The sequence below is a fragment of the Budorcas taxicolor genome, chromosome 19, assembly GCF_023091745.1.
Source record: "Budorcas taxicolor isolate Tak-1 chromosome 19, Takin1.1, whole genome shotgun sequence".
NCBI classification, from domain to species: domain Eukaryota; kingdom Metazoa; phylum Chordata; class Mammalia; order Artiodactyla; family Bovidae; genus Budorcas; species Budorcas taxicolor.
In genome coordinates, this window is record NC_068928.1 from 51,864,647 (window position 1) to 51,882,802 (window position 18,156).

The 18,156-nt window shown below is 56.1% G+C and overlaps 1 protein-coding gene across 3 annotated transcripts; it reads right to left on the minus strand.

Annotated features, from left to right (window-relative positions):
- Positions 1-1,954: 1,954 nt before the first annotated feature.
- Positions 1,955-17,519, minus strand: GAA (alpha glucosidase). 3 transcript variants are annotated; one of them, XM_052657259.1, is made up of 20 exons: positions 17,421-17,519; positions 14,161-14,827; positions 12,814-12,959; positions 11,724-11,889; positions 11,545-11,641; positions 10,946-11,065; positions 10,754-10,872; positions 10,538-10,669; positions 9,495-9,605; positions 8,934-9,047; positions 8,751-8,835; positions 8,209-8,326; positions 7,693-7,826; positions 6,415-6,566; positions 6,104-6,252; positions 4,783-4,924; positions 4,239-4,382; positions 3,649-3,813; positions 3,215-3,367; positions 1,955-2,812 (listed from the first exon to the last, which is right to left on the minus strand). In XM_052657259.1, the coding sequence occupies exons 2-20, from the start codon at positions 14,665-14,667 to the stop codon at positions 2,753-2,755; spliced, it is 2,814 nt and encodes a 937-aa protein (XP_052513219.1). In that variant the 5' UTR covers positions 14,668-14,827; positions 17,421-17,519; the 3' UTR covers positions 1,955-2,752. The 3 variants fall into 3 exon arrangements, with proteins under 3 accessions (XP_052513219.1, XP_052513220.1, XP_052513218.1); XM_052657260.1 differs by having other exon boundaries at positions 14,161-14,682; positions 17,421-17,468; XM_052657258.1 differs by lacking the exon at positions 17,421-17,519 and adding an exon at positions 17,158-17,175 and having other exon boundaries at positions 14,161-14,682.
- Between the last annotated feature and the right edge of the window lie 637 nt (positions 17,520-18,156).

Sequence of the window (18,156 nt, forward strand, 5' to 3'; positions counted from 1 at the left end):
ACGGGCGGGTGTCTGGGACCGCTAGTGTCACAGGCCGAGTGGGTTCAGCTGCTCTCCATGGTGGCTAAGTGTTGGAGTTGGTGGGGAAATAACCCAAATGCCCACTGAACTGAAAGATGCAAGTACACATGATGGCTATTGTTTGGCAGTAGGAGGGAATGAAGAGCTGGCACATGTTGCAATTTGAACCTTGAAATAGGCTGAGTAGAACAAGCTAGTCACAAAGAGCCACACAAGTGCTTCTATTTCTATTAAATGTGTAAATCCATAGAGACAGTGGATAACCGGTTTTCTGGGGGCTGAGAGGGGGTGACTGTAAAGGGTACAGGGCTTCTTTGAGGGTGATGAAAATGTTCTGGAACTAGAAGTATGGTTGCACAATTCTATGAATATACGAAAAGGTACGGAATTGTACATTTTAAAGTGGTAAATTGTGCAGTATGTGAACTGCATCAAAAATCAGGTGGGGAATCTAACACTTCCTCTAAATTATACTTAAAAAGGGCATGAGCAAGGGGGAAAATACTTGTAAAGCATGTACTTGACAAAAGACAAACTGGAAAATACGAAGAATTTTGTGTGTAGGTAGAATGATGGTCCCCCCAAATGTGTGCTTAGTTGCTTAGTCGTGTCCAACTTTTTGTGACCCCGAGGACTGTAGCCAGCCAGGCTCCTCTGCCCATGGAATTTTCCAGGCAAGAATGCTGGAGTTAATTGCCATTTTCTCCTCCAGGAGATCTTCCCGACCCAAGGATTGAACCTGTGACTCTTGAGTCTCCTGCATTGGCAGGCAGGTTCTTTATCACTAGCGCCACCTGGAATTGGGGTCTAACATGACAAACTCAGAACTGAGGGCTAAGTATGAGGGCTACTAATTGTCTATCAACTTCCATTTTTTTTCTTAGGACCTCAGACAATAGTGAAAATAAACAAGGAATTACTGTCTGTCAGTGCTGTGGGCAAGAATATGTCCTAGGTAAGGAGTCTCTATTAAGAAATCCATCTGCGGGCTTCCCTGTTGGCTCAGTGGTAAAGACTCTGCATACTAATGCAGGAAACACAGGTTTGATCCCTGATGTGGGGAGGATCCCACATGGCTCAGAGCAGATTAAGCCTGTGCTCTAGAGCCCATGTGATGCAACTACTAAAGCCCATGCTCTCACTCTGAGAACTGAGAGAAACCCATCCACCCCACCGCGAATGCCCACATCTTAATCCCTGGAACCTGTGAATATCCCACATTAAATGGCCAGAGGGGCTTTGCAGGTGAGATTAAGTTGAAGATTTTGAGATGAAGGGCTACCATGGGTCAGAGTAGCGTAATGGAAGAGGCGGAAGAGAGTCTCAATGGTGAGGATTCAGCTCACTGTTGCTGGATTTGGTCCCCCGAGCTATGATCTGGAGTAGCCCCTAGAAGCTCAGGAGGATGTGTAGGTGACGGTGGACCTCAGACCTGTATGCTCGGGAGACCGAATTCCGGAGAGGAAGCAGCAGCTCTGCTAACACCTGATTTTAGCCCGGTGAGACCAAGTCAGACTTCTGAACTACAGAACTGTGATAGAATAAATCTGCTGTTTTAAGCTACGGAAGACTGTGGTAATTTGTCAGTAGCAATGGAAAAACTTTTATAACTCAGGGGGAACAAATCCAAGTAAAAAATAGGCAAAATACCTGAACAGACACTTCACCAAAGAAAATTGAGTTACATAAGTCCAAGAAAAGATGCTCACCATCTTCAGTCATTAGGAACATGAATCAGACCCATGAGATCCACTGTCCCTGGAATGACTGAAATTGAAGAGACTAGACCAAGCCACAGCAAAGCTAGTAGGAGCACAGAGCAGGTCACCCACTTCGGAAAACAGTTCAATTATACATACACCCCCTCCATGTGATCTGACCCTGTCATGCTTGGTGTCTGCTCAAGAGAAATGAAAACATGTCCATTCACACTGGTCCACGACTGCTGACCACATCTTTATTCCTAACAGTAAAAGGCTGAAAACACACTTAAGGCCATTAAAATTTGATAAACCATGTGGCACCTCCATACCACGGAAAACTATTTGGCAATGAAAAAGCACACATACTACGTGGATGAATCTCAGAGCAGTTGGATTAATATTAGGGCCCCCCCCAATTCGCTGTATGATTCCATTCATAGAAAATTCGAGAAAACAAACTGATTTATAGTGACCAAAAGCAGACCAGTGGTCGCCTGGGAACGGAAGCGTGGGCGTAGCAGCTTTAGTCCACAGAGCCCTTGGGCAGCAGGGGCACTTCAGATTGAGGGTTCCCTGAGTCCTGTGAACTCTGCTGAGTTGGGGGCAGCAGCCCCCAGTTCTGTGCTTTCATCGGGTCCCGGCAGCAGGGCCTCCCGAGGTGGGGGGCCTTGCAATGCAGGTACCACCCTGTCCAGGCACCACCTCTGCGTCACAGGCAGGCAGTGGTGGCTGACCGTGCACACACTGCAGTGACAGGCTACAGGAGCCAAGCTTCCGGTAAACATTTCCAATACAGGGCACCCCTCAGGGCACTGATCTGACTGGCATCTGGGCAGAAGACTCAGACAGGCTGCTGGCGCAGAGCCAGGGAGACAGACTCACAAGCGGATCTGGGTGTTCAAGGATGTCAGTGCCATGTGACTCGGGGCAGCCGCTTCTGACCCGAGGCCCCTACACCGCCGACTGAGGGTGCAGGCGCTGGGCCACTGGGAGGTCTGTGAAGAAGCAGCACACCGCTGGGCCCCGGGTTAAGACCAACTGATGACAAACTGCTCTCCCATGGTCAGCGAGACAGGGATGGCCAGAGTCTGGGGACAAGAAATAGGAAAACTGGGTTGGCAACTGAAGTGAGCAGACAGGAGCCTGTAGTGTGGCTGGGCAGTGGACGTGGGGCCTGGCCCAGCCCTGGGAGTCTCGCTGGGTTCCCTCCCAGCACTCTTGGCAGTGGCTGCCTCAATCTGCTTTGGAAACGAGCTGCCCTTTAACCAGGGACCGACAACATGGACACGGGCAGAGGAAAGATGTGAAGTGTAAGGGGCTAAACTTCCCACTCTTCCCTGATGTTCAGCTTCCTTTCTGCTCCTTCTAACACTCAAGTGTCCTCTCCATGCTGGACAGGGAGTCCCATGATGCCAGCTCAGCTGGCATTTCCCACCCCCTCACCCACCCTCAGGGATAGGCCCTCTGGGCCCAATTGTGGGCTCTCTTGCCTCCGTGTCAGGATTGAAGGTGAAGTTGGAGACAGGAACGCTGTTGCAGAGGACCTGCTGCGGGGCTGTGGCCACCCCTAGGACGGTCACGTTCCTCAGCTGCAGGCTGGCCCCCTCACTGCTCATGTGCACCAGCTTGTTTACAAAGGTGTTCTGGCCGGAGCAGAGAGATAGGACAGGAGGTGTGAGCAGATGGTCTGGGGCAGCAAGCCCCACTCGGGCAGGGTCTCTGGGCAGCACACCCCCCGCAACCCCTGGGATGCTGGCACAGTGCAGGGAACTCTGGTCAAGGGACTTGGCCCATGGGCTCTTCTCCCCTTCAGTCTGGTTGACCCAGTGACAGGTGGCCACCCCAGGACCCCAGGCCCAGCTACCCTCACCGAGTCAGGATAGTCACCCGAAGATGGCCCCCAGCCTGGGCGGATCTGACTCACGTTCTTGGCCAGGAAGATGAGCTGCGTGTAGTCCCCACCATCCAGCACTCCCAGGCTCTCCCCGTCGTCCCAGAACAGCTCCCCTTGGGCCTCCCCACTGGCTGTCAGGGCCACAGCCAGGGCCATGGGCTGCTTGCGGGACTCGGTGGTCGTGAGGGCAGGGCCCTGGGAGAGGGTGGCCCACGTCACTGTCCCAAGCCAGGTGGAGGCCTCCAAACCCAGGTGTGAGGAACACTAGGCTAGGACGGTGCCGTAGTGGAAGAAAGCAAGATCCGCAGGACAGTCTACGGCCAAGTAGCCTGGAGGCCCATGGAGACCACTGACCCAGGGGGACACCTCAGAGGACACAAGGCCCATGGAGGTTTGCAGACTGTTTTCTGAGTAGGGCCAATGAAGCTCTAGAAGGCCCTCCCCTCTGCCTGGCCTGGGAGTAAGTCAGTGCAGGGATGTGTCCTTCCCCAGCCCAGGTCATCCTCACCCTTCAGAAGCATCATCTCTCCCTGGGGGCAGACCTCCAGCTGGACAGAGGCATGTGGGGGCCCAGTAGCCCCAGGGCTGGATGAATGGGCTCAGGGGCCCGGTCCAGATACCTGCATAGGGATGATGTGCCCGGCCCGGAGGTGGACGTTGATGGTGTCCAGCGGGGCGGACAGAGTCACCCACTGCCCCTTGCTGTGGATGACAGACGTGAGGGGTGCAGGAGGCGGGAGGCTGCCAAAGGCTTCCATTGGTACCTGGAGGGGGATGTCATGTCACAAAGGGTCCTGAGCAGTGGCCAAGACACTGTGCTGTTGTTGGGAGGCAAGAGCGGAGACTGAGCCCCACAGTGGGGACAGAGCGAGAGAGGCAGAAGCCAGGGCTCAGGTGGGGCCGCTCAGAGAATGGGAGAAGGGGCAGGTGTGTGGAAGCAGGAGAACTGGAGTCCTGGCTCAGCTTGGTGGCAAGTCACCCATCCAGCCTCAGTTTCTCCATCTAGAAAATGGGTCCTGCAAGGCTCGTCCAAGGTGATGCTAGTGGAGCAGCTCCAGGTGAGGGCCCTCATGTAGCAAGGACCTCTCCATACCAACAGCGCCAGAGGGAGGACCCCTCCACCATCTCCCCCATCCTCCCAGGCTTCGAGGCCCCAGGACTCACCGTCTGCAGGTCGTACCATGTGCCCTGGGGGAAGTAGCCAGTGACTTCAACCTTCTCAGCCTCGAGCACTGGGGTGATGAGCAGAGCCTCCCCCCACAGGAGCTGGCGGTCCACAGTCCAGGTGCTGGGGTCCTCGGGGAACCTTCAAAGAGGAAAGACTGGCAGGGTGGTCTAGCAACCTCTGAGGTCAGTGGGCTCAGGAGGCCCATGGGGAGGTTTGGAAGGGAGCTGAAGGACCTGGGTTACACGAGGCAGGGCTGATTCTGGCCAAATGAAGTCAAGGCAGGAGCCAAGAATAACCTCTCCTTGCCTGATTATCCGGGTGTGACCTGTTTACATTTCCTACTTGCAAACTGTGCTCTTGCCCACGTGTTTTACTTGGTTCTTGATGTTAGTCTTACACTTGGTCTGAGTTTCTGTACATTAGGGAGAGTGTCATTTTATTGACAAGTGAAAGTCACTCAGTCATGTCCAACTCTTTGTGACCTCATGGACTATACAGTCCATGGAATTCTCCAGGCTGGAATACTGGAGTGGGCAGCCTTTCCCTTCTCTAGGGGATCTTCCCAACCCAGGGATCGAACCCTGGTCTGCTGCACTGCAGGCAGATTCAACTGAGCCACAAAGGTTTTCTGCTATTCATTTGCCTTGACAATCTATGTTTAGAGCAGTTTTCTGTTTATTTTTCTGTTTATGTTCAGAGAAATGTTATCTTTTCTTTCTCTAAGTTAAACCTCCTTCCTTTGCTTTCTGCTTTTGATGCTTAGAAAGCCCTCTCCTGCCAGAGCAGAGGGAAACATGGACTTCTGTTTTCCTGGGGCTTTTTCTACAGTTTAACTTTTGACATTTAATTCATCTGGAATTTAAGTTTGTATGAGATGAGAGGAAAATAGATTTTTGCAGATAGCTTACTAATTACCACACTACTGAAAAATCCTTTAACCCTCGGATTCAAGGAGCCATTTTACATAATAGTAGCTTCTCAGGTATACTGAGTCCTATCTGGGGGATAGCTATTGGATTTCTTTGGTGGTCTTATTACCTTAAGCCCCAAACAGATTCAATCGTGGTAGACTTACAACTGGTTTTGCCATCTGGGAGGCCTGGTCTGTACTCAGTGTTCACCATGGGATGTTCTGTTATCAAGGGCTCCCAGCCCTGAACTGGGATCCAGTGGGTGGGGACTGGGGGTACCTCAGCGGGGAGAGCCCAGATTTTGCGGCCACCTCTTTCGTCTTGGTGCCTGGAACACCCGACGCAGGAGGGCGGCTGCCCTGGGGTCCGTGGGCCTGAGGCCATTGCTCCCAACCCAGGCACTCACTGCAGGAAGAGGGGCCGGGCCACCGTCTCGCCTCTGGCGTGGGCCCCGTGGAAGAGCGTGTAGAGGTAGGGCAGCAGCGCGTAGCGCAGGGTCAACGCCTTCCTCATGGCTCGCTGCGCCGCCTCGCTGAACCTGTATGGCTCCTGCGGCTGCAGTGGAGGGAGTGGCAGAAGCACCTGGGATCTGGGGTGGCAGTGCCCGGTGCCCCCACCACAGGAGACCTGGCAGTTCGGGGCCAGCCAGCGCCGGGCTCCCTGGCACAGAAAGTGGCGTTCCCCAGGGCACAGCCTCCCCTGCCGTCCCCACCCTACCTGGCTGGTCAGGGCATTGTGGTTCCGCATGAAGGGGTAGAAGGCCCCCAGCTGGGTCCAGCGCACACACAGCTCCTCTGAGGTGTTGCCCAGGAAGCCACAGATGTCGGCCCCCACCAGGGGCACCCCCAGCAGATTGAAAAGCAGGGTTTCTGGAGGGCAGAGTCGGACAGGTCTGCAGATGCCACAGCTGGACCAGTCCAGGAGCCTGACAGATGTGTCTGTTGAACTGGCGAGGAAGGAGGATCTCTCCCAAAGCCCCCCCACCCAGCCCCCACCCGATGGCTGGTGCATCCTGCACTTGTGGTTTCAGCAGAACAACCAGCCGTATCTGCCCCCTAACACCTAGAGTGTGCAGGGCAACCTAGATTGGTCAGGGATGAATTGAATCCCCTTCCCTCCCCACAAAGGTTAAGTTCTAGTCCTAACCCCCAGTTGCTGGAAATGTGACCACATTTGGAAACAGGGTCACTGCAGACACAATCAGGTTGAGGACATCAGGGTGGGCACTGATCTACCATGACTCATTTCCCTATCAGAAGAAGGAATCAGGTACAGGAAACACAGAGAGTCCCAAACAAGATGAACTCAAACAGACCTACACCAAGACACAATTACAATGGCAAAAGTTAAACAGGATTCTGGCCTGACCGCCACGCTGGCCCCAGGGTGAAAATCAGAGCCAGTCAGCACCCGTGGGCAGAGCCAGCAGTGGCTTTGTGAAGGAAGAATGGACTCAGCTTGGCAGGACATCACATACGCATCACACATGGAAGCGAGCCTGTGACCAGGAAAGCACTTCCAGGCTGGAGGGTTTGGGGGAGGCTCTCTTCAGCTGTGACTTCAGGGGGTCACCTCTCCCCTCTCCCCAGGGCTCCTGAGCCATCCCTGGACGTAAGACGTCTGCAGCATCAGAGCTCTTGGAACAAAAATCAAAATTCTCTTTGCAAGGTGGAGCCAGGCAGAGACAACAGGGGTGGGGGCACCCTTTGGACTGAGCTCAGATGCAGTTTTCACGCAGCTCAGAACGTGGTCATCAGAAGGGATGTTCTGACAAAGCATGAATCCAAGATAGGATGCTGGGAAGAGCAGCACCACAGGTGAGCCCACTCACACGGGTAGCTGACTCGCACAGGTGAGCCCTCTCACAGGAGTTGGTGGCAGGCCCCACCCCATCGCAGCAGCAGCATCTCTCTGAGGACCTGGCTCTGGACAAACTCCCCTGGAGAGGGGGCCCACCCTCCCCTCCTTGCCCCACCTCCTGACAGGTGTGCTCACCTGGCACAGAGTAGGAAAGCTGCTCCCAGTTGCTCCACACATCCCCTGTCCAGTGGCCAGAGTATCGGCCATGGCCGGCAAAGGTTGAGCGAGAGATCACGAAGGGACGCGTCCCTCGAGCCTTCACCAGGGCCCTGGGTGGAGAGAGCTGTGCTGAGCGGGGTCACCGGGAACCCCATCACTGCCGGCAAGAGTGCCTGGCAGTGCAGCAGAGAGGGCGGGCTGGGAGCAAGGAGCCAGATAGCTGAGGCCTCCGCCCATGTCTGCCGGGCAGTCAGCCCTGCCACCCAAATACCCTCAAAATGCACGTGTCCCATGCTGGACAAACATCCCTTGAAGCTCAAGGAAGCCAGAGGTCCTGGCCAGCCCTGGCTCCCTGTCTCATCACCATGCCCTTCCTCTGAGGCACCAGGCATGGAGCTGGAGGGCAAGAAGAGTTAGAATGGGGGTGGCAGGGGCCCTGGGGGGAAGGGGCCCTGGGCTTCCTTCTCTCCTTCCCCAACCCTGGCCCCTCACCTGTGGGAGGCTAAGGCTTCAGTCAGGCCATACAGGTTGTGCAGGTCGTAGTGCGTGGACAGGAACTGGTGGCTGGAGGCGCAGATGGTGGCTGCCCGGAGGGTCCCGCCAACCACCCCTGGAGAAGAGGGGGCTGTTTCCTTGGAGCCTCTGCCCAGCAGGCTGGTGCCCCCCACATCCTGGAGCCCCTTGGAACCTGGGTACAGTCTCCACTTCTCCAAGGACAGGACAAGGTGGTGCCACAGCCTGGCCTCTGCAGACCCAGACTTCACCTCTGCCTGCTTCTGAACCAGCTGCGCCTGGAGCACCCGCTCTGAGCGCTCACGCAGCACACGCCTGGTCAGCATCACGTGGCTGGGGTCTCCCCACGGGAACCTCACTCCTGTCCCAGGCTCCTGCTATCCATCAGCTTCTCAGAATCCAGGGCTTCAAGCCTCCCAAACCAGAGAAGGGAAATCCCTTGATTTGAGCTATTAAATCCCCAGCTGACTAGTGCTGGGAACAGGCGGGTGGAGGCAGGCAGGGATCAGGGGACAGCTCACCTGGGAGGTAGGGTGGGTTCTCCAGGCTGTTGTCTGGGCAGCCATCCACTGAGCCCCTCACAAAATTGGATGGCTCGTTCATATCCTGCGAGAAAGGACCAGGGGTTGGACATCCTACCTGGTGCAGGGCTTGGGGCTGGTCCCCAAGGCCACAGGACACCCAAGGGGCAGGGCCACACTCACAATCCACATGCCATCGAAGGGCACTTGGGCGTGGAACTCGGTCACCATGTCCTGCCACCAGTCAAGAGCTTCGGGGTTGGTGAAGTCGGGGAAGGCGGTGAGTCCGGGCCACACCTGGACAAGAGGTCAGAGGGCAGACGGGGCCCCTGGAGCCTGCACAGAGGCCCTGGGCAAACCAGCTGTGGGCAGGGCTGCAGCCTCACTCCTCTCCCCTGGGGGTGGGTGGACTGCAAGGGGGAGGAACATGGGGAAAGGCCCCGGAAGCCACCCTCCTGGTCCTGGGCTTGCCCTCGGGAAGAGGCAGGGACTCTTCTGGATGCACCCCTGCAACCCCCACCACTCCTCCCCAGAAAGCCCCTGGGGACCCAGAGGCTCTGAGGTCTCCCTGAGGAACTTTGGAGCTCATGTCTGAACTGCCTGCAAACAAGGGCCCCTGACACAAGGATTCTAGGTGCCCTGCCTTGTCAGAAGCCACTGTCACCCCTAGCTGTGAACCCCGCCTTCAGTACCACTGGCTGGAGACCCCTCTTTCTCCCCCTTGCCCCCCAGGCCCCACTGTACCTGCCCAATCAGTGGCTGCCCAGTCTCATTGGTGATGAAGACCCCCCGCCTCAGACCCTCGTCGTAGGGTCGGTAGGTCCCAGCAGGGCCTGAGCTGCTGATGGCAGGATCCTGGAGAGAGAAACCGGTCAGGATGAGGCATAAACGCCTGAAACCTTGGCCCCATCGCTGGGAAAATGCTCTCCCTGAATGTTAGCAAGGCAGAAATGGATGCGGCTTCACATGAGTCAACACGCTGCGCATGGAGGTGCACGCGACCTGCCCCCGGATGGCCAAACAGGGAGCACCTGGATGCAAGTTACTTTTGCTTGAAGGGCCCAGAATTTCACAAATGCTCTACAGCAACCATTTATTTCATTTAGAAATAAAAATAAGAAACGGTCTGCACCTGCCCTCCTTACTCTGAGTGAGTGGCCCTGGACACTGCTCCCTTCAGAGGCGCTGTGAGGATGGAAATACCATCAGTCCAATTCCAAACGGATTTCCTCTCCTGAAGGGCATCCACGGTGGCGACCACTTGGTTGTCTCCCCCTCCCCACCTCCTCCTCCGGGCACCCCCCCCCCCAACAAGCTATACCAGCCCGAACTGCACCCCTCTGGCTGCGGGGACTGGCCTAGGGAAGTGTGTCTTTGTGCTGAACCACTCAGAGCCTGCTCTGCTCCCCACAAGGCAGAGCTGACCACTGGGAGGAAAGGCAGGGGTCTCACAGAGCGTTGCAGCTGCTCCGGCACACAGCTCCACCTGGCCTGCCCACAGCTGAGCGGTGTCAGCCGAGGGATGCCCTCACCACTTGCTTTCAGCGGTTCAAGCAACTTACAGCTGCAAGGATCCTGAGCAAAGACACATTTCCAGGGACATCACTGGATTGCAAAGGCCAAATCTATAAATCTGATATTCCCTCAATACCAAAGACCCTCAGAAATGTCCTCTGTGCCCAAGGCAGGTCAACAACGATGCCACTGAGTTGGAGCCACCAGATGCTCAGACCCTTGGCTTCTAAAAGAGCCCGCTCCGTGTGGCACAGGACACAAGGGGCACTCACCACGATCATGATGTACCGCCGACCACCCTGGTGGAGCTCCTGCACCATGGCCGGGAAGTCCCCGAAGTGGTCCTTGTTGAAAGTGAAGTCCCGTCTGGCATCCATGTAGTCGAGGTCATTCCACTGGACGTCCTGCAGCCACAGCACAGGGCGATTGCGGCCCAGGCTCACCACCCCCGCCCCGCAACGGGCCCCAGGCCCCTCCCCAGCACTCACCAGGGGGAAGTAGGCCCTGGTCATGTTCTCCACGACCTGGCGGGTGATGGCGGAGGTGGAGTAGCCCCAGCGGCACAGGTGGAAGCCCAGGCCCCAGTACGGCGGCATGAACGGGTAGCCTGGGGGCCAAGGTGACTGTGAGTGGGCAGGAGGGGCTGGGGAGGCAGCAGCCGGGGCTGGGGCGAGGCCTACCCACGACATCCAGGTACTGCTGCACCACGCTCTTGGGCTCCGGGCCCAGGAAGATGTACACGTCCAGGATCCCGCCTGTCGACCTCCAGCTGAGGGCTGGGCTGGGCTGCAGGACCACATCTGGAGGAAGCAGCCTTGGGGCTCAGGGACAAATACTCACCCCCCTTCCCTGGGGCCTTCAGCGCTGCACCAATGGGCCAAACACCTGCTGCAGAGGTCCTCCCGCAGGGAGCTGGGGGACCAGGACAGTCACTCTAAGCCCAGCTCACTGAGAAACTTGGAGCAAGACAGGAAGGTGCTGAGCAGCCTGAGGCCCCGCTTTTTGGCCTTAGTCCCCCTCCTCACATCAGAGGTCTCACCTTAGGGGCACCGAAGGATAGAGCTGGCAGAGGCCATGGCCCACTGCTCATTTCTCGGAGAATGTACAAGGCCCAATTCTCTGCCCCCTCTCTGAGACCTGCAGCCTGTCAGGCAGGTACAGAGAGCCCCAGGCCCCTCAAGGTAGGAGGGGGTGTAGCTGCACCAGGGAAACCCTGGCTGGCGGCTTAGAAGCAGAACTGGCCAGAAGATGTGGAGGGCCCCAGTGCCCCCATGCTTACCCATGGCATTGCTGTTCAGCAGGAAGACCCCGTGAGCCAACCCGCCATCCTCCAGGACCAGGTAGAAAGGGTGAGATCCGTACAGGTTCACGTTGGGCTGGGACATGGCAGACACCCCACTTTACGTCCTGGCCCATGAAGCCCCTCTGATCCCAGACCCCCTTCTGCCACCCTTTTACCTCAGGGGCGATGTCCCGGTTCCAGAGGGTGATCTTGGTCCAGTTGGTGCTGAGCATCAGGGACCCGAGGTGTTCGGCAAGGCCTGTGATGTAGTGGGATGGCAGGGAGGTGGACAGCTGCAGAAATTGGTCCGCAAAGAACAGGGGGGCCACCGTAGTGTTCAGCCTGCCAGAAGAGTCCAGGTGGCCTCACATGAGAAGCTGACAGCTCTCTGAGCCCTGACCACAAGCGGCTGCTGCCCCAAACCCTTCCAGTCCTGGGAGTTGTGGCCCTGAGTACCACCTCCCAGGAGGGCCAAACTGCTCCCAGACTTCATGGAGCTGCCCAGCCAGAGGCAGTTAGGGCACTCCAAGGTTCCACAGGGTCAAGAGAAAGGATGAGACAAGTTAACAACTGCAGTGTCTGGTAAACTGATATGTGCCGTGTGCTGTGCTTAGTCACTCAGTTGTGTCTGGCTCTGTGACCCCATGGACTGTAGCCCGGCAGGCTCCTCTGCCCATGGGGATTTTCCAGGCAAGAATACTGCAGTGGGTTGCCATGTCCTCCTCCGGGGGATCTTCCCGACCCAGGGATCAAACCCAGGTCTCCCGCACTGCAGGCAGATTCTTTACTGGCTGAGCTACTAGGGAAGCCCATGTTGATATGTACTATGTGATAAGTAAATAATAAAGCAGAGTAGGGGGTATTGCCTGGAGTGGGGCTGCTCCTTTAGCCTGGACAGGGTTTCTCAGCCGAGGCACTGGGCCAATCCCTCTGTGTTATGGGCCGTCCTGTGTGCCGCGGGGAGCTGGGTGGAATCCCTGCATCCCCGCCTTGGTGGTGACAATGTCTCCAGCTGTTGCCAAGTGTCCCCCGGGGAAAATCACTCCCAGTGGGCCTCCCTGGGGGTGGACAGTGTGAGTGGGGGGCCTTTGAGAAGGGGCCTTTGAAGGCTCGGGTGCAGGGAACAGTGAGCACCAGGGCCCCCGGGGGCCACGAACAGCAAGGAGGCCAGAGCAGGAGGGTGGACCACAACAGGGTCAGGGACGATGCCCTCCAGCTCCCTGGCCTTCCCACCCAGACTGGGGGGCACAGAGACGAGGCACTCACAGCACCCGTCCGTCCAGCTTCCGCCGCACGACCACCCCAAAGGGCTCCTCCGAGAACTCCACGCTGTAGAGTGTGAACGGTGCCTGGCTGTAGACACGCGGGGTCTCCAAGGGCACCTCATAGCGTCTATTGGCGGGATCTTTGATCTAGAGGACAAGAATAATGTCATGAGGCCCTTGGTGGCTGGCCGCCCCTAACACCTGTCTACTCCAGCCTTCACCCAGAGGAGGGAGGAGTCAGTTCAAGTCCCAGGGCAGCTGCACAGAGCGTGGAGTTGTGGACAGACTAGCCCACACCCCTGAGCCTCAGTATCCTATAGAGCCAGGAGAGCACCTCCTGTGGGCTGCCAGGTAAAATACAGAACACCAGGAAATCTGGGTTTCAGACACACAATTGTTTCTAGTATTAATATGTCCCAGAAATTCTATGGGACATACTTATGCTTAAAAAAAAAAAAAAAGACCAATTCCTCCATTATCTGAAATTCAAAATTGTATTTTTATTTCCTGACTCTGGCAACGGTTTTCTGCCTGGCATTCCTAGTCATAGGGTGAATGTGAATACATAATTAGATCACCCAACCATTGTTTGGGTACACAGTCATCACTCAGTAATTCATGGCTGTTAATTACTTTGTTAAAATAACTGGGTATTACTGAACTGCGTGCTGCAGGCTCTCTCACCTTTGTGTCTGGACATTCATTCAGTTGACAAGTTTTTACTGAGCACCTGCTATGTGACAGATACTGTCCCAGCAGCTGGGAATAAATCGGACAAGAGGCCCTGCCCTCAGTGGCTGGGATCCCACCGCCCACTGCCTGGAATGTGTCCCCCTTCCTGCCTCCTGCTTTAGGTCCCAGCTGCGATGTCACTTCCTGGGGGGGAACCTAACCTCCCACCACCTCACTTTAAGCCCTGCCCTCTAGAACACTCCTAGAGCCTCCCAGTCACTGTCTGAGTGACCCACTATCCCCTGAATGTGATGCCAGGTCTGCTCAAACCCAGACTCTGGTGAGGGTACAGTACACATCTGTGCGTAAATAAACACCCCACAGAGTCTGTCTTCAGGCTTCCCTGGTGGCTCAGATGCTAAAGAATCCACCTGCAATGCAGGAGACCTGGCTTCAGTCCCTGGGTTGGAAGATCCCCTGGAGGAGGGCATGGCAACCCACTCAAGTATTCTTGCCTGGAGAATCCCCGTGGACAGAGGAGCCTGGTGGGCTACAGTCCATGGGGCCTCAAAGAGTCGGACATGACTGAGCCACTCAGCACAGTAGAACCCGTCTTCATCCACTGTCCACACACTCTCTCTGCCCCTGCCCAGCCCGTGGCTCCCATCCTGCCCACCGTGAAGTGAAGTCTGCTCTCGGTCTCCATCAACACATCCAGCCTCAAGGTCATGATGTCCTTGGGGAAGAAGGTCGGGACGGCACGGGTCAGGGTGGCCGTGTACCCCGTCTCAGTGGTGGTCAGGTTCTCCAGCCTGTAACTGGGGTAGCTGGGAGGGAAGAAGCACCAGGGCTGCCCCATCTGGGCATCCGGAGGCCACTCTGCAGGCACGTAGCAGCAGCCGCGGGCCTCACACTGCTGCTGGGTGATGCCCTTGTCTGGGGCGCAGTCGAAGCGGCTGTTGGGGGGCAGGTCGCACTGTGTGGGCGCTGCCCTGGGGCTGCCACGGCATTCTGGGCTGCTGGCTCCTGGCTGGCAAGCTTGGTGAATCTCGTCTTGGGAGAAGCCTCGTAGTTCTCGGGGGACCACCTCCAAGTCATGAAGCAGGATGTTCCCCAGGAGGGCCAAGGAGAGGAGGGTGCAGACCCCCAGCAGGGTGCGGGAGCAGGGTGGCCACCTCATCATGGGTGGACAGTGGATCTAGGAAGCGGGCAGACAGAAGAACCAGGCTCAACAGGACAGCAGGAGGGAATGCCCAGGTCCTCAGGGGACTCTCAAAGCAGCTTCCAGACTTGACTTGGGGCTGGCCCAATAGCGCCCAGGGCGGAAGTGAGTGAGGGCAGACCTGGGGCAGGGAGGAAAAAGGGAAAGGAGAGAAAAGTCCCAAACAGGGAGTTGCAGAATTCTGCCCATTGTGAAGTCTTCTAATATGTCACAAATAAACGCATCTAGAATGTCTGTCAAAATGACTTAATGACTTAACAAAGACAAAATAACAAAATGACTTGACAAAATGACTTAATAAAGACCTACGTGACAAATTAAGTGGAACAAGTTCCCACAGTAGATGGAGTAAGTCCCGCTCTTGTATGAGGATTGTGGCTGAAGTGATTAAGTCTTGGCCAACGGGGCGGAAGTGCACCCTTTCTCTGTCCCTCTCTGCTGACCTGGATGTGGATACAGCCTCTGAGGGGTCTTGGGCACCACAACCCAGGGCAACACTCAGGGACGGCCAAGCACACGAGAAAGGCCTGGCCCCCAGGACTTGGCAAGGGGAGCCCCTCCTGGCCCCTGCCGTCAGGTGTGTGAGAAACCTGCCCATAGCAGTCTCTGCCATAGCCACTGCACTGGAGCCTTGCTCTGGTGAGTCTGGTGCTGAGACTGTTATTACCTGCATCTTGCTTGTTTGTCCAGCTCCTCTGAGGAGCAGCACCCATGGATATGGGACTAAACATAAATCTGCTTGAGAGAAAATGAGGAGGCTGGCAGAGAGGCTGAGACCACCCACATGTACCCAACCGTTTGACCTCACAGAATAGTGGCTCCCAGAGCCCCAGACTGTTATGCAGGTTAAGGAAGGTTGGGCAAGGTCATGGCGGTGGGAGTCCTCAAGCCATGAGTCCTCAGAGGGGTCCAGGTCTCCCAGAAGAAGCCTGCCCTAGTGTTAAGGGCCAGGAGGTGGCCCCTTGCAGGAGATGGCAGTGATGATTTCAGGGCACAGGAGCTGAACCTCTGTCAGCAAAGCTCCTTGTGGCAGGAGGTCTGTAAGCTGCATTCTCATGGCCTCTGGAAACATGCAGATACTGGGGGGTGGGGGTGGGGAGAAGTCACCCACCGCAGAAGTGCACCCACGTCATTGAGAGTCTGAGCCTGTACCAAACACAGACCAGTCACCTGGGACATTCTGGGCACCATACTTCACCAGTATGTAAGGTGTAAGAGCAAACTGTTTTCATTCACAACACTTCTGACACCAAAAGTGTGGGGCTTTTTCACACTCAGGTCAATTCAATTCTGATGAGAACTACTGGATTAGCAAAGACCCTACAGGTTGAGGGCTCAGTGCCATGAACTTCCCCCACCTCAGACACTACTTGCAAGTTCCAGACTGTCACTTGCACTTCTGACCACGCAGCTATAAATTCCAGGGTTCACACAACACCCCTCACATCAGGTTCAATAACTGGCTAGAACAACTCACAGAACTCAGGAAAGCACTTTACTTGTTTATCATAAAAGATACAACCTAGGAATACCCAGAGGGCAAGGTATGGAGAAGGGGTGCTCAGCTTCTATGCCCTCTCTGGGCTGGCCACCCTCTGAGCAACAAAATGTGTTCACCAGCTTGGAAGCTCTCTAAACCCCAACTACTTTAGGGTTTTATTATGTAGGCACGAAAGGATGAGATCACTGACCACTGGTAATTAACTTAATCACCAGCCTCCTTCCTGGGAGTGAGGCCAGGTGAAAGTTCCCACCCTGGAATCCTGCCTTGGTCCTTCTGGGGACTAGTTCCCATTCTGAAGCTGTTTACAAACCCCCAGTCATCTCATTAGCATGAAACAGACATTCTTATCACCACCAACATTCTAGTGTCTTTAGGAGTTATGTGTCAGGAACTGGAGGCAAAGACTGGGGATAAATATAAATTTTTTATACCACACAGTGCCCCAGCTCCACTTGACTCTGCCAGACACATTTATGATGGTGATTATTCAGAAACTTGGGGAACTCAAAGTGGAAGGTCTTGGCCCTTCCCACCCAGACTTAAGAAGTTGAAGAGGTGGCCAGTGGCACAGTCAGGGCAGCACCTCATCCCTTCCCTGTTTCCATTTTACAGACAGGGAAGACAGCCTAGAAGGGGGAAGAGATCCTACAGTGGGGAAGGGCCACACTCACAGCGCTCGACAGTTTAGAGAGAAAAATGGAGAAGGACTGACCGTCAGTAGGTTAAGTGACGCCCCGGAGGGCCTGTCGCCCCGTTTTCTGGGCTGTGACTTTGAACCATTGGTCCCCAGGCCACAGTGGTGGTACGGACAAGCTTCGTTCAGAGCCCAGCTCCACCACCAGCAGAGGCAGCTGAAGAATTTTAAACCTCCCGTGCCTCAGCTTCCTCCCTGTGAACGTGGGCAAGCACAGCCTTCCTCGCCCAGCTCGGGGGCAGTGAGTGGGTACCATGGAGCTTCCGGGATCCCCATGTTACTGAGGTCTCTGTCGTCACTGCTGACCGCTGGCGCGCGGCCCTGGCACGATGCCCTCAACTTCTCCAAAAGGAAAGCACTGACGACCAACCCTTCTATCGATCGACCCCTCCCTTCTCGGGCTTGACGACTTCCTGGATCCGCCAAGCCTCCAGTCTGGGGTTACCGCGGACCGCCCCGGCCCCGCCACTCGCTGGGACCACCCGCAGCCCCAGTCCAGCGGTCGGGCCGGCTCACCTCCGCGCACGCGCGCCGGCCGCAGCGGCCACCTCGGGATCCAGCGCCTGCGGCGCAGCGGCGGCGAGTCACGTGACAGTTCCCTGCGCAGGCGCCCTTGGTGAGTGCTCATCCCCGGGCGTGCGCCCTCTGGTGGTGGGGCGCGCAGGGGCATCCTCGCCCTCTTGGCCTCGGCGCCCCTGGAAAGTGGGAGGGGCCCAGTGGCCGTGCGCACTGCAGGAGAGAGGGCTCTGGCGAGAAGCCTGGCCTCGCCTTTTGCGATCTGGGCAGGGTCCCGATTGAGCGAGCTCTCCGCGTTCTAGAGCCCACCAGGCCACTCCAGAGGCCTGACTGCGAATTTATCACCCAGAGGCCGAACATTTGGAAGCAACTTAAACTTCTTCTGAAAGGAAAATGTCATAACCCATAAAACCGTCTGTCATGAAAATGTTCGATGACAAGTTACTTTTCATACAGTGAGAAAAGGCTCATGTTAAGAGGAGCAAGCTTGTACTGCAAGAAACTAACACAACATTGTAAAGCAACCATGAGCTAAGTTGCTTCAGTGGTGTCTGATTCCTTGCGACCCCGTGGACTGAGACCGCTGGGCTCTTCTGTCCATGGGATTCTCCAGGTAAGAATACTGGAGTTGGTTTCCATGCCCTGCTCCAGGGCATCTACGTGACTCAGATATTGAACCTGCGTCTCTTCCATCTCCTGCATTGGCAGGCAGGTTCTTTACCACTAGTGCCACCTG

Coding starts and splice junctions, on each gene's coding strand:
- GAA (XM_052657258.1), bottom strand. Junction 11,890..12,813: donor AAGCTGGACGGACGGGTGCT/GTGAGTGCCTCG, acceptor CTCTTCTGGCAG/GCTGAACACTACGGTGGCCC. Junction 11,642..11,723: donor ACCGGGACATCGCCCCTGAG/GTAAAAGGGTGG, acceptor GCCATGTCCCAG/CCCAACGTGAACCTGTACGG.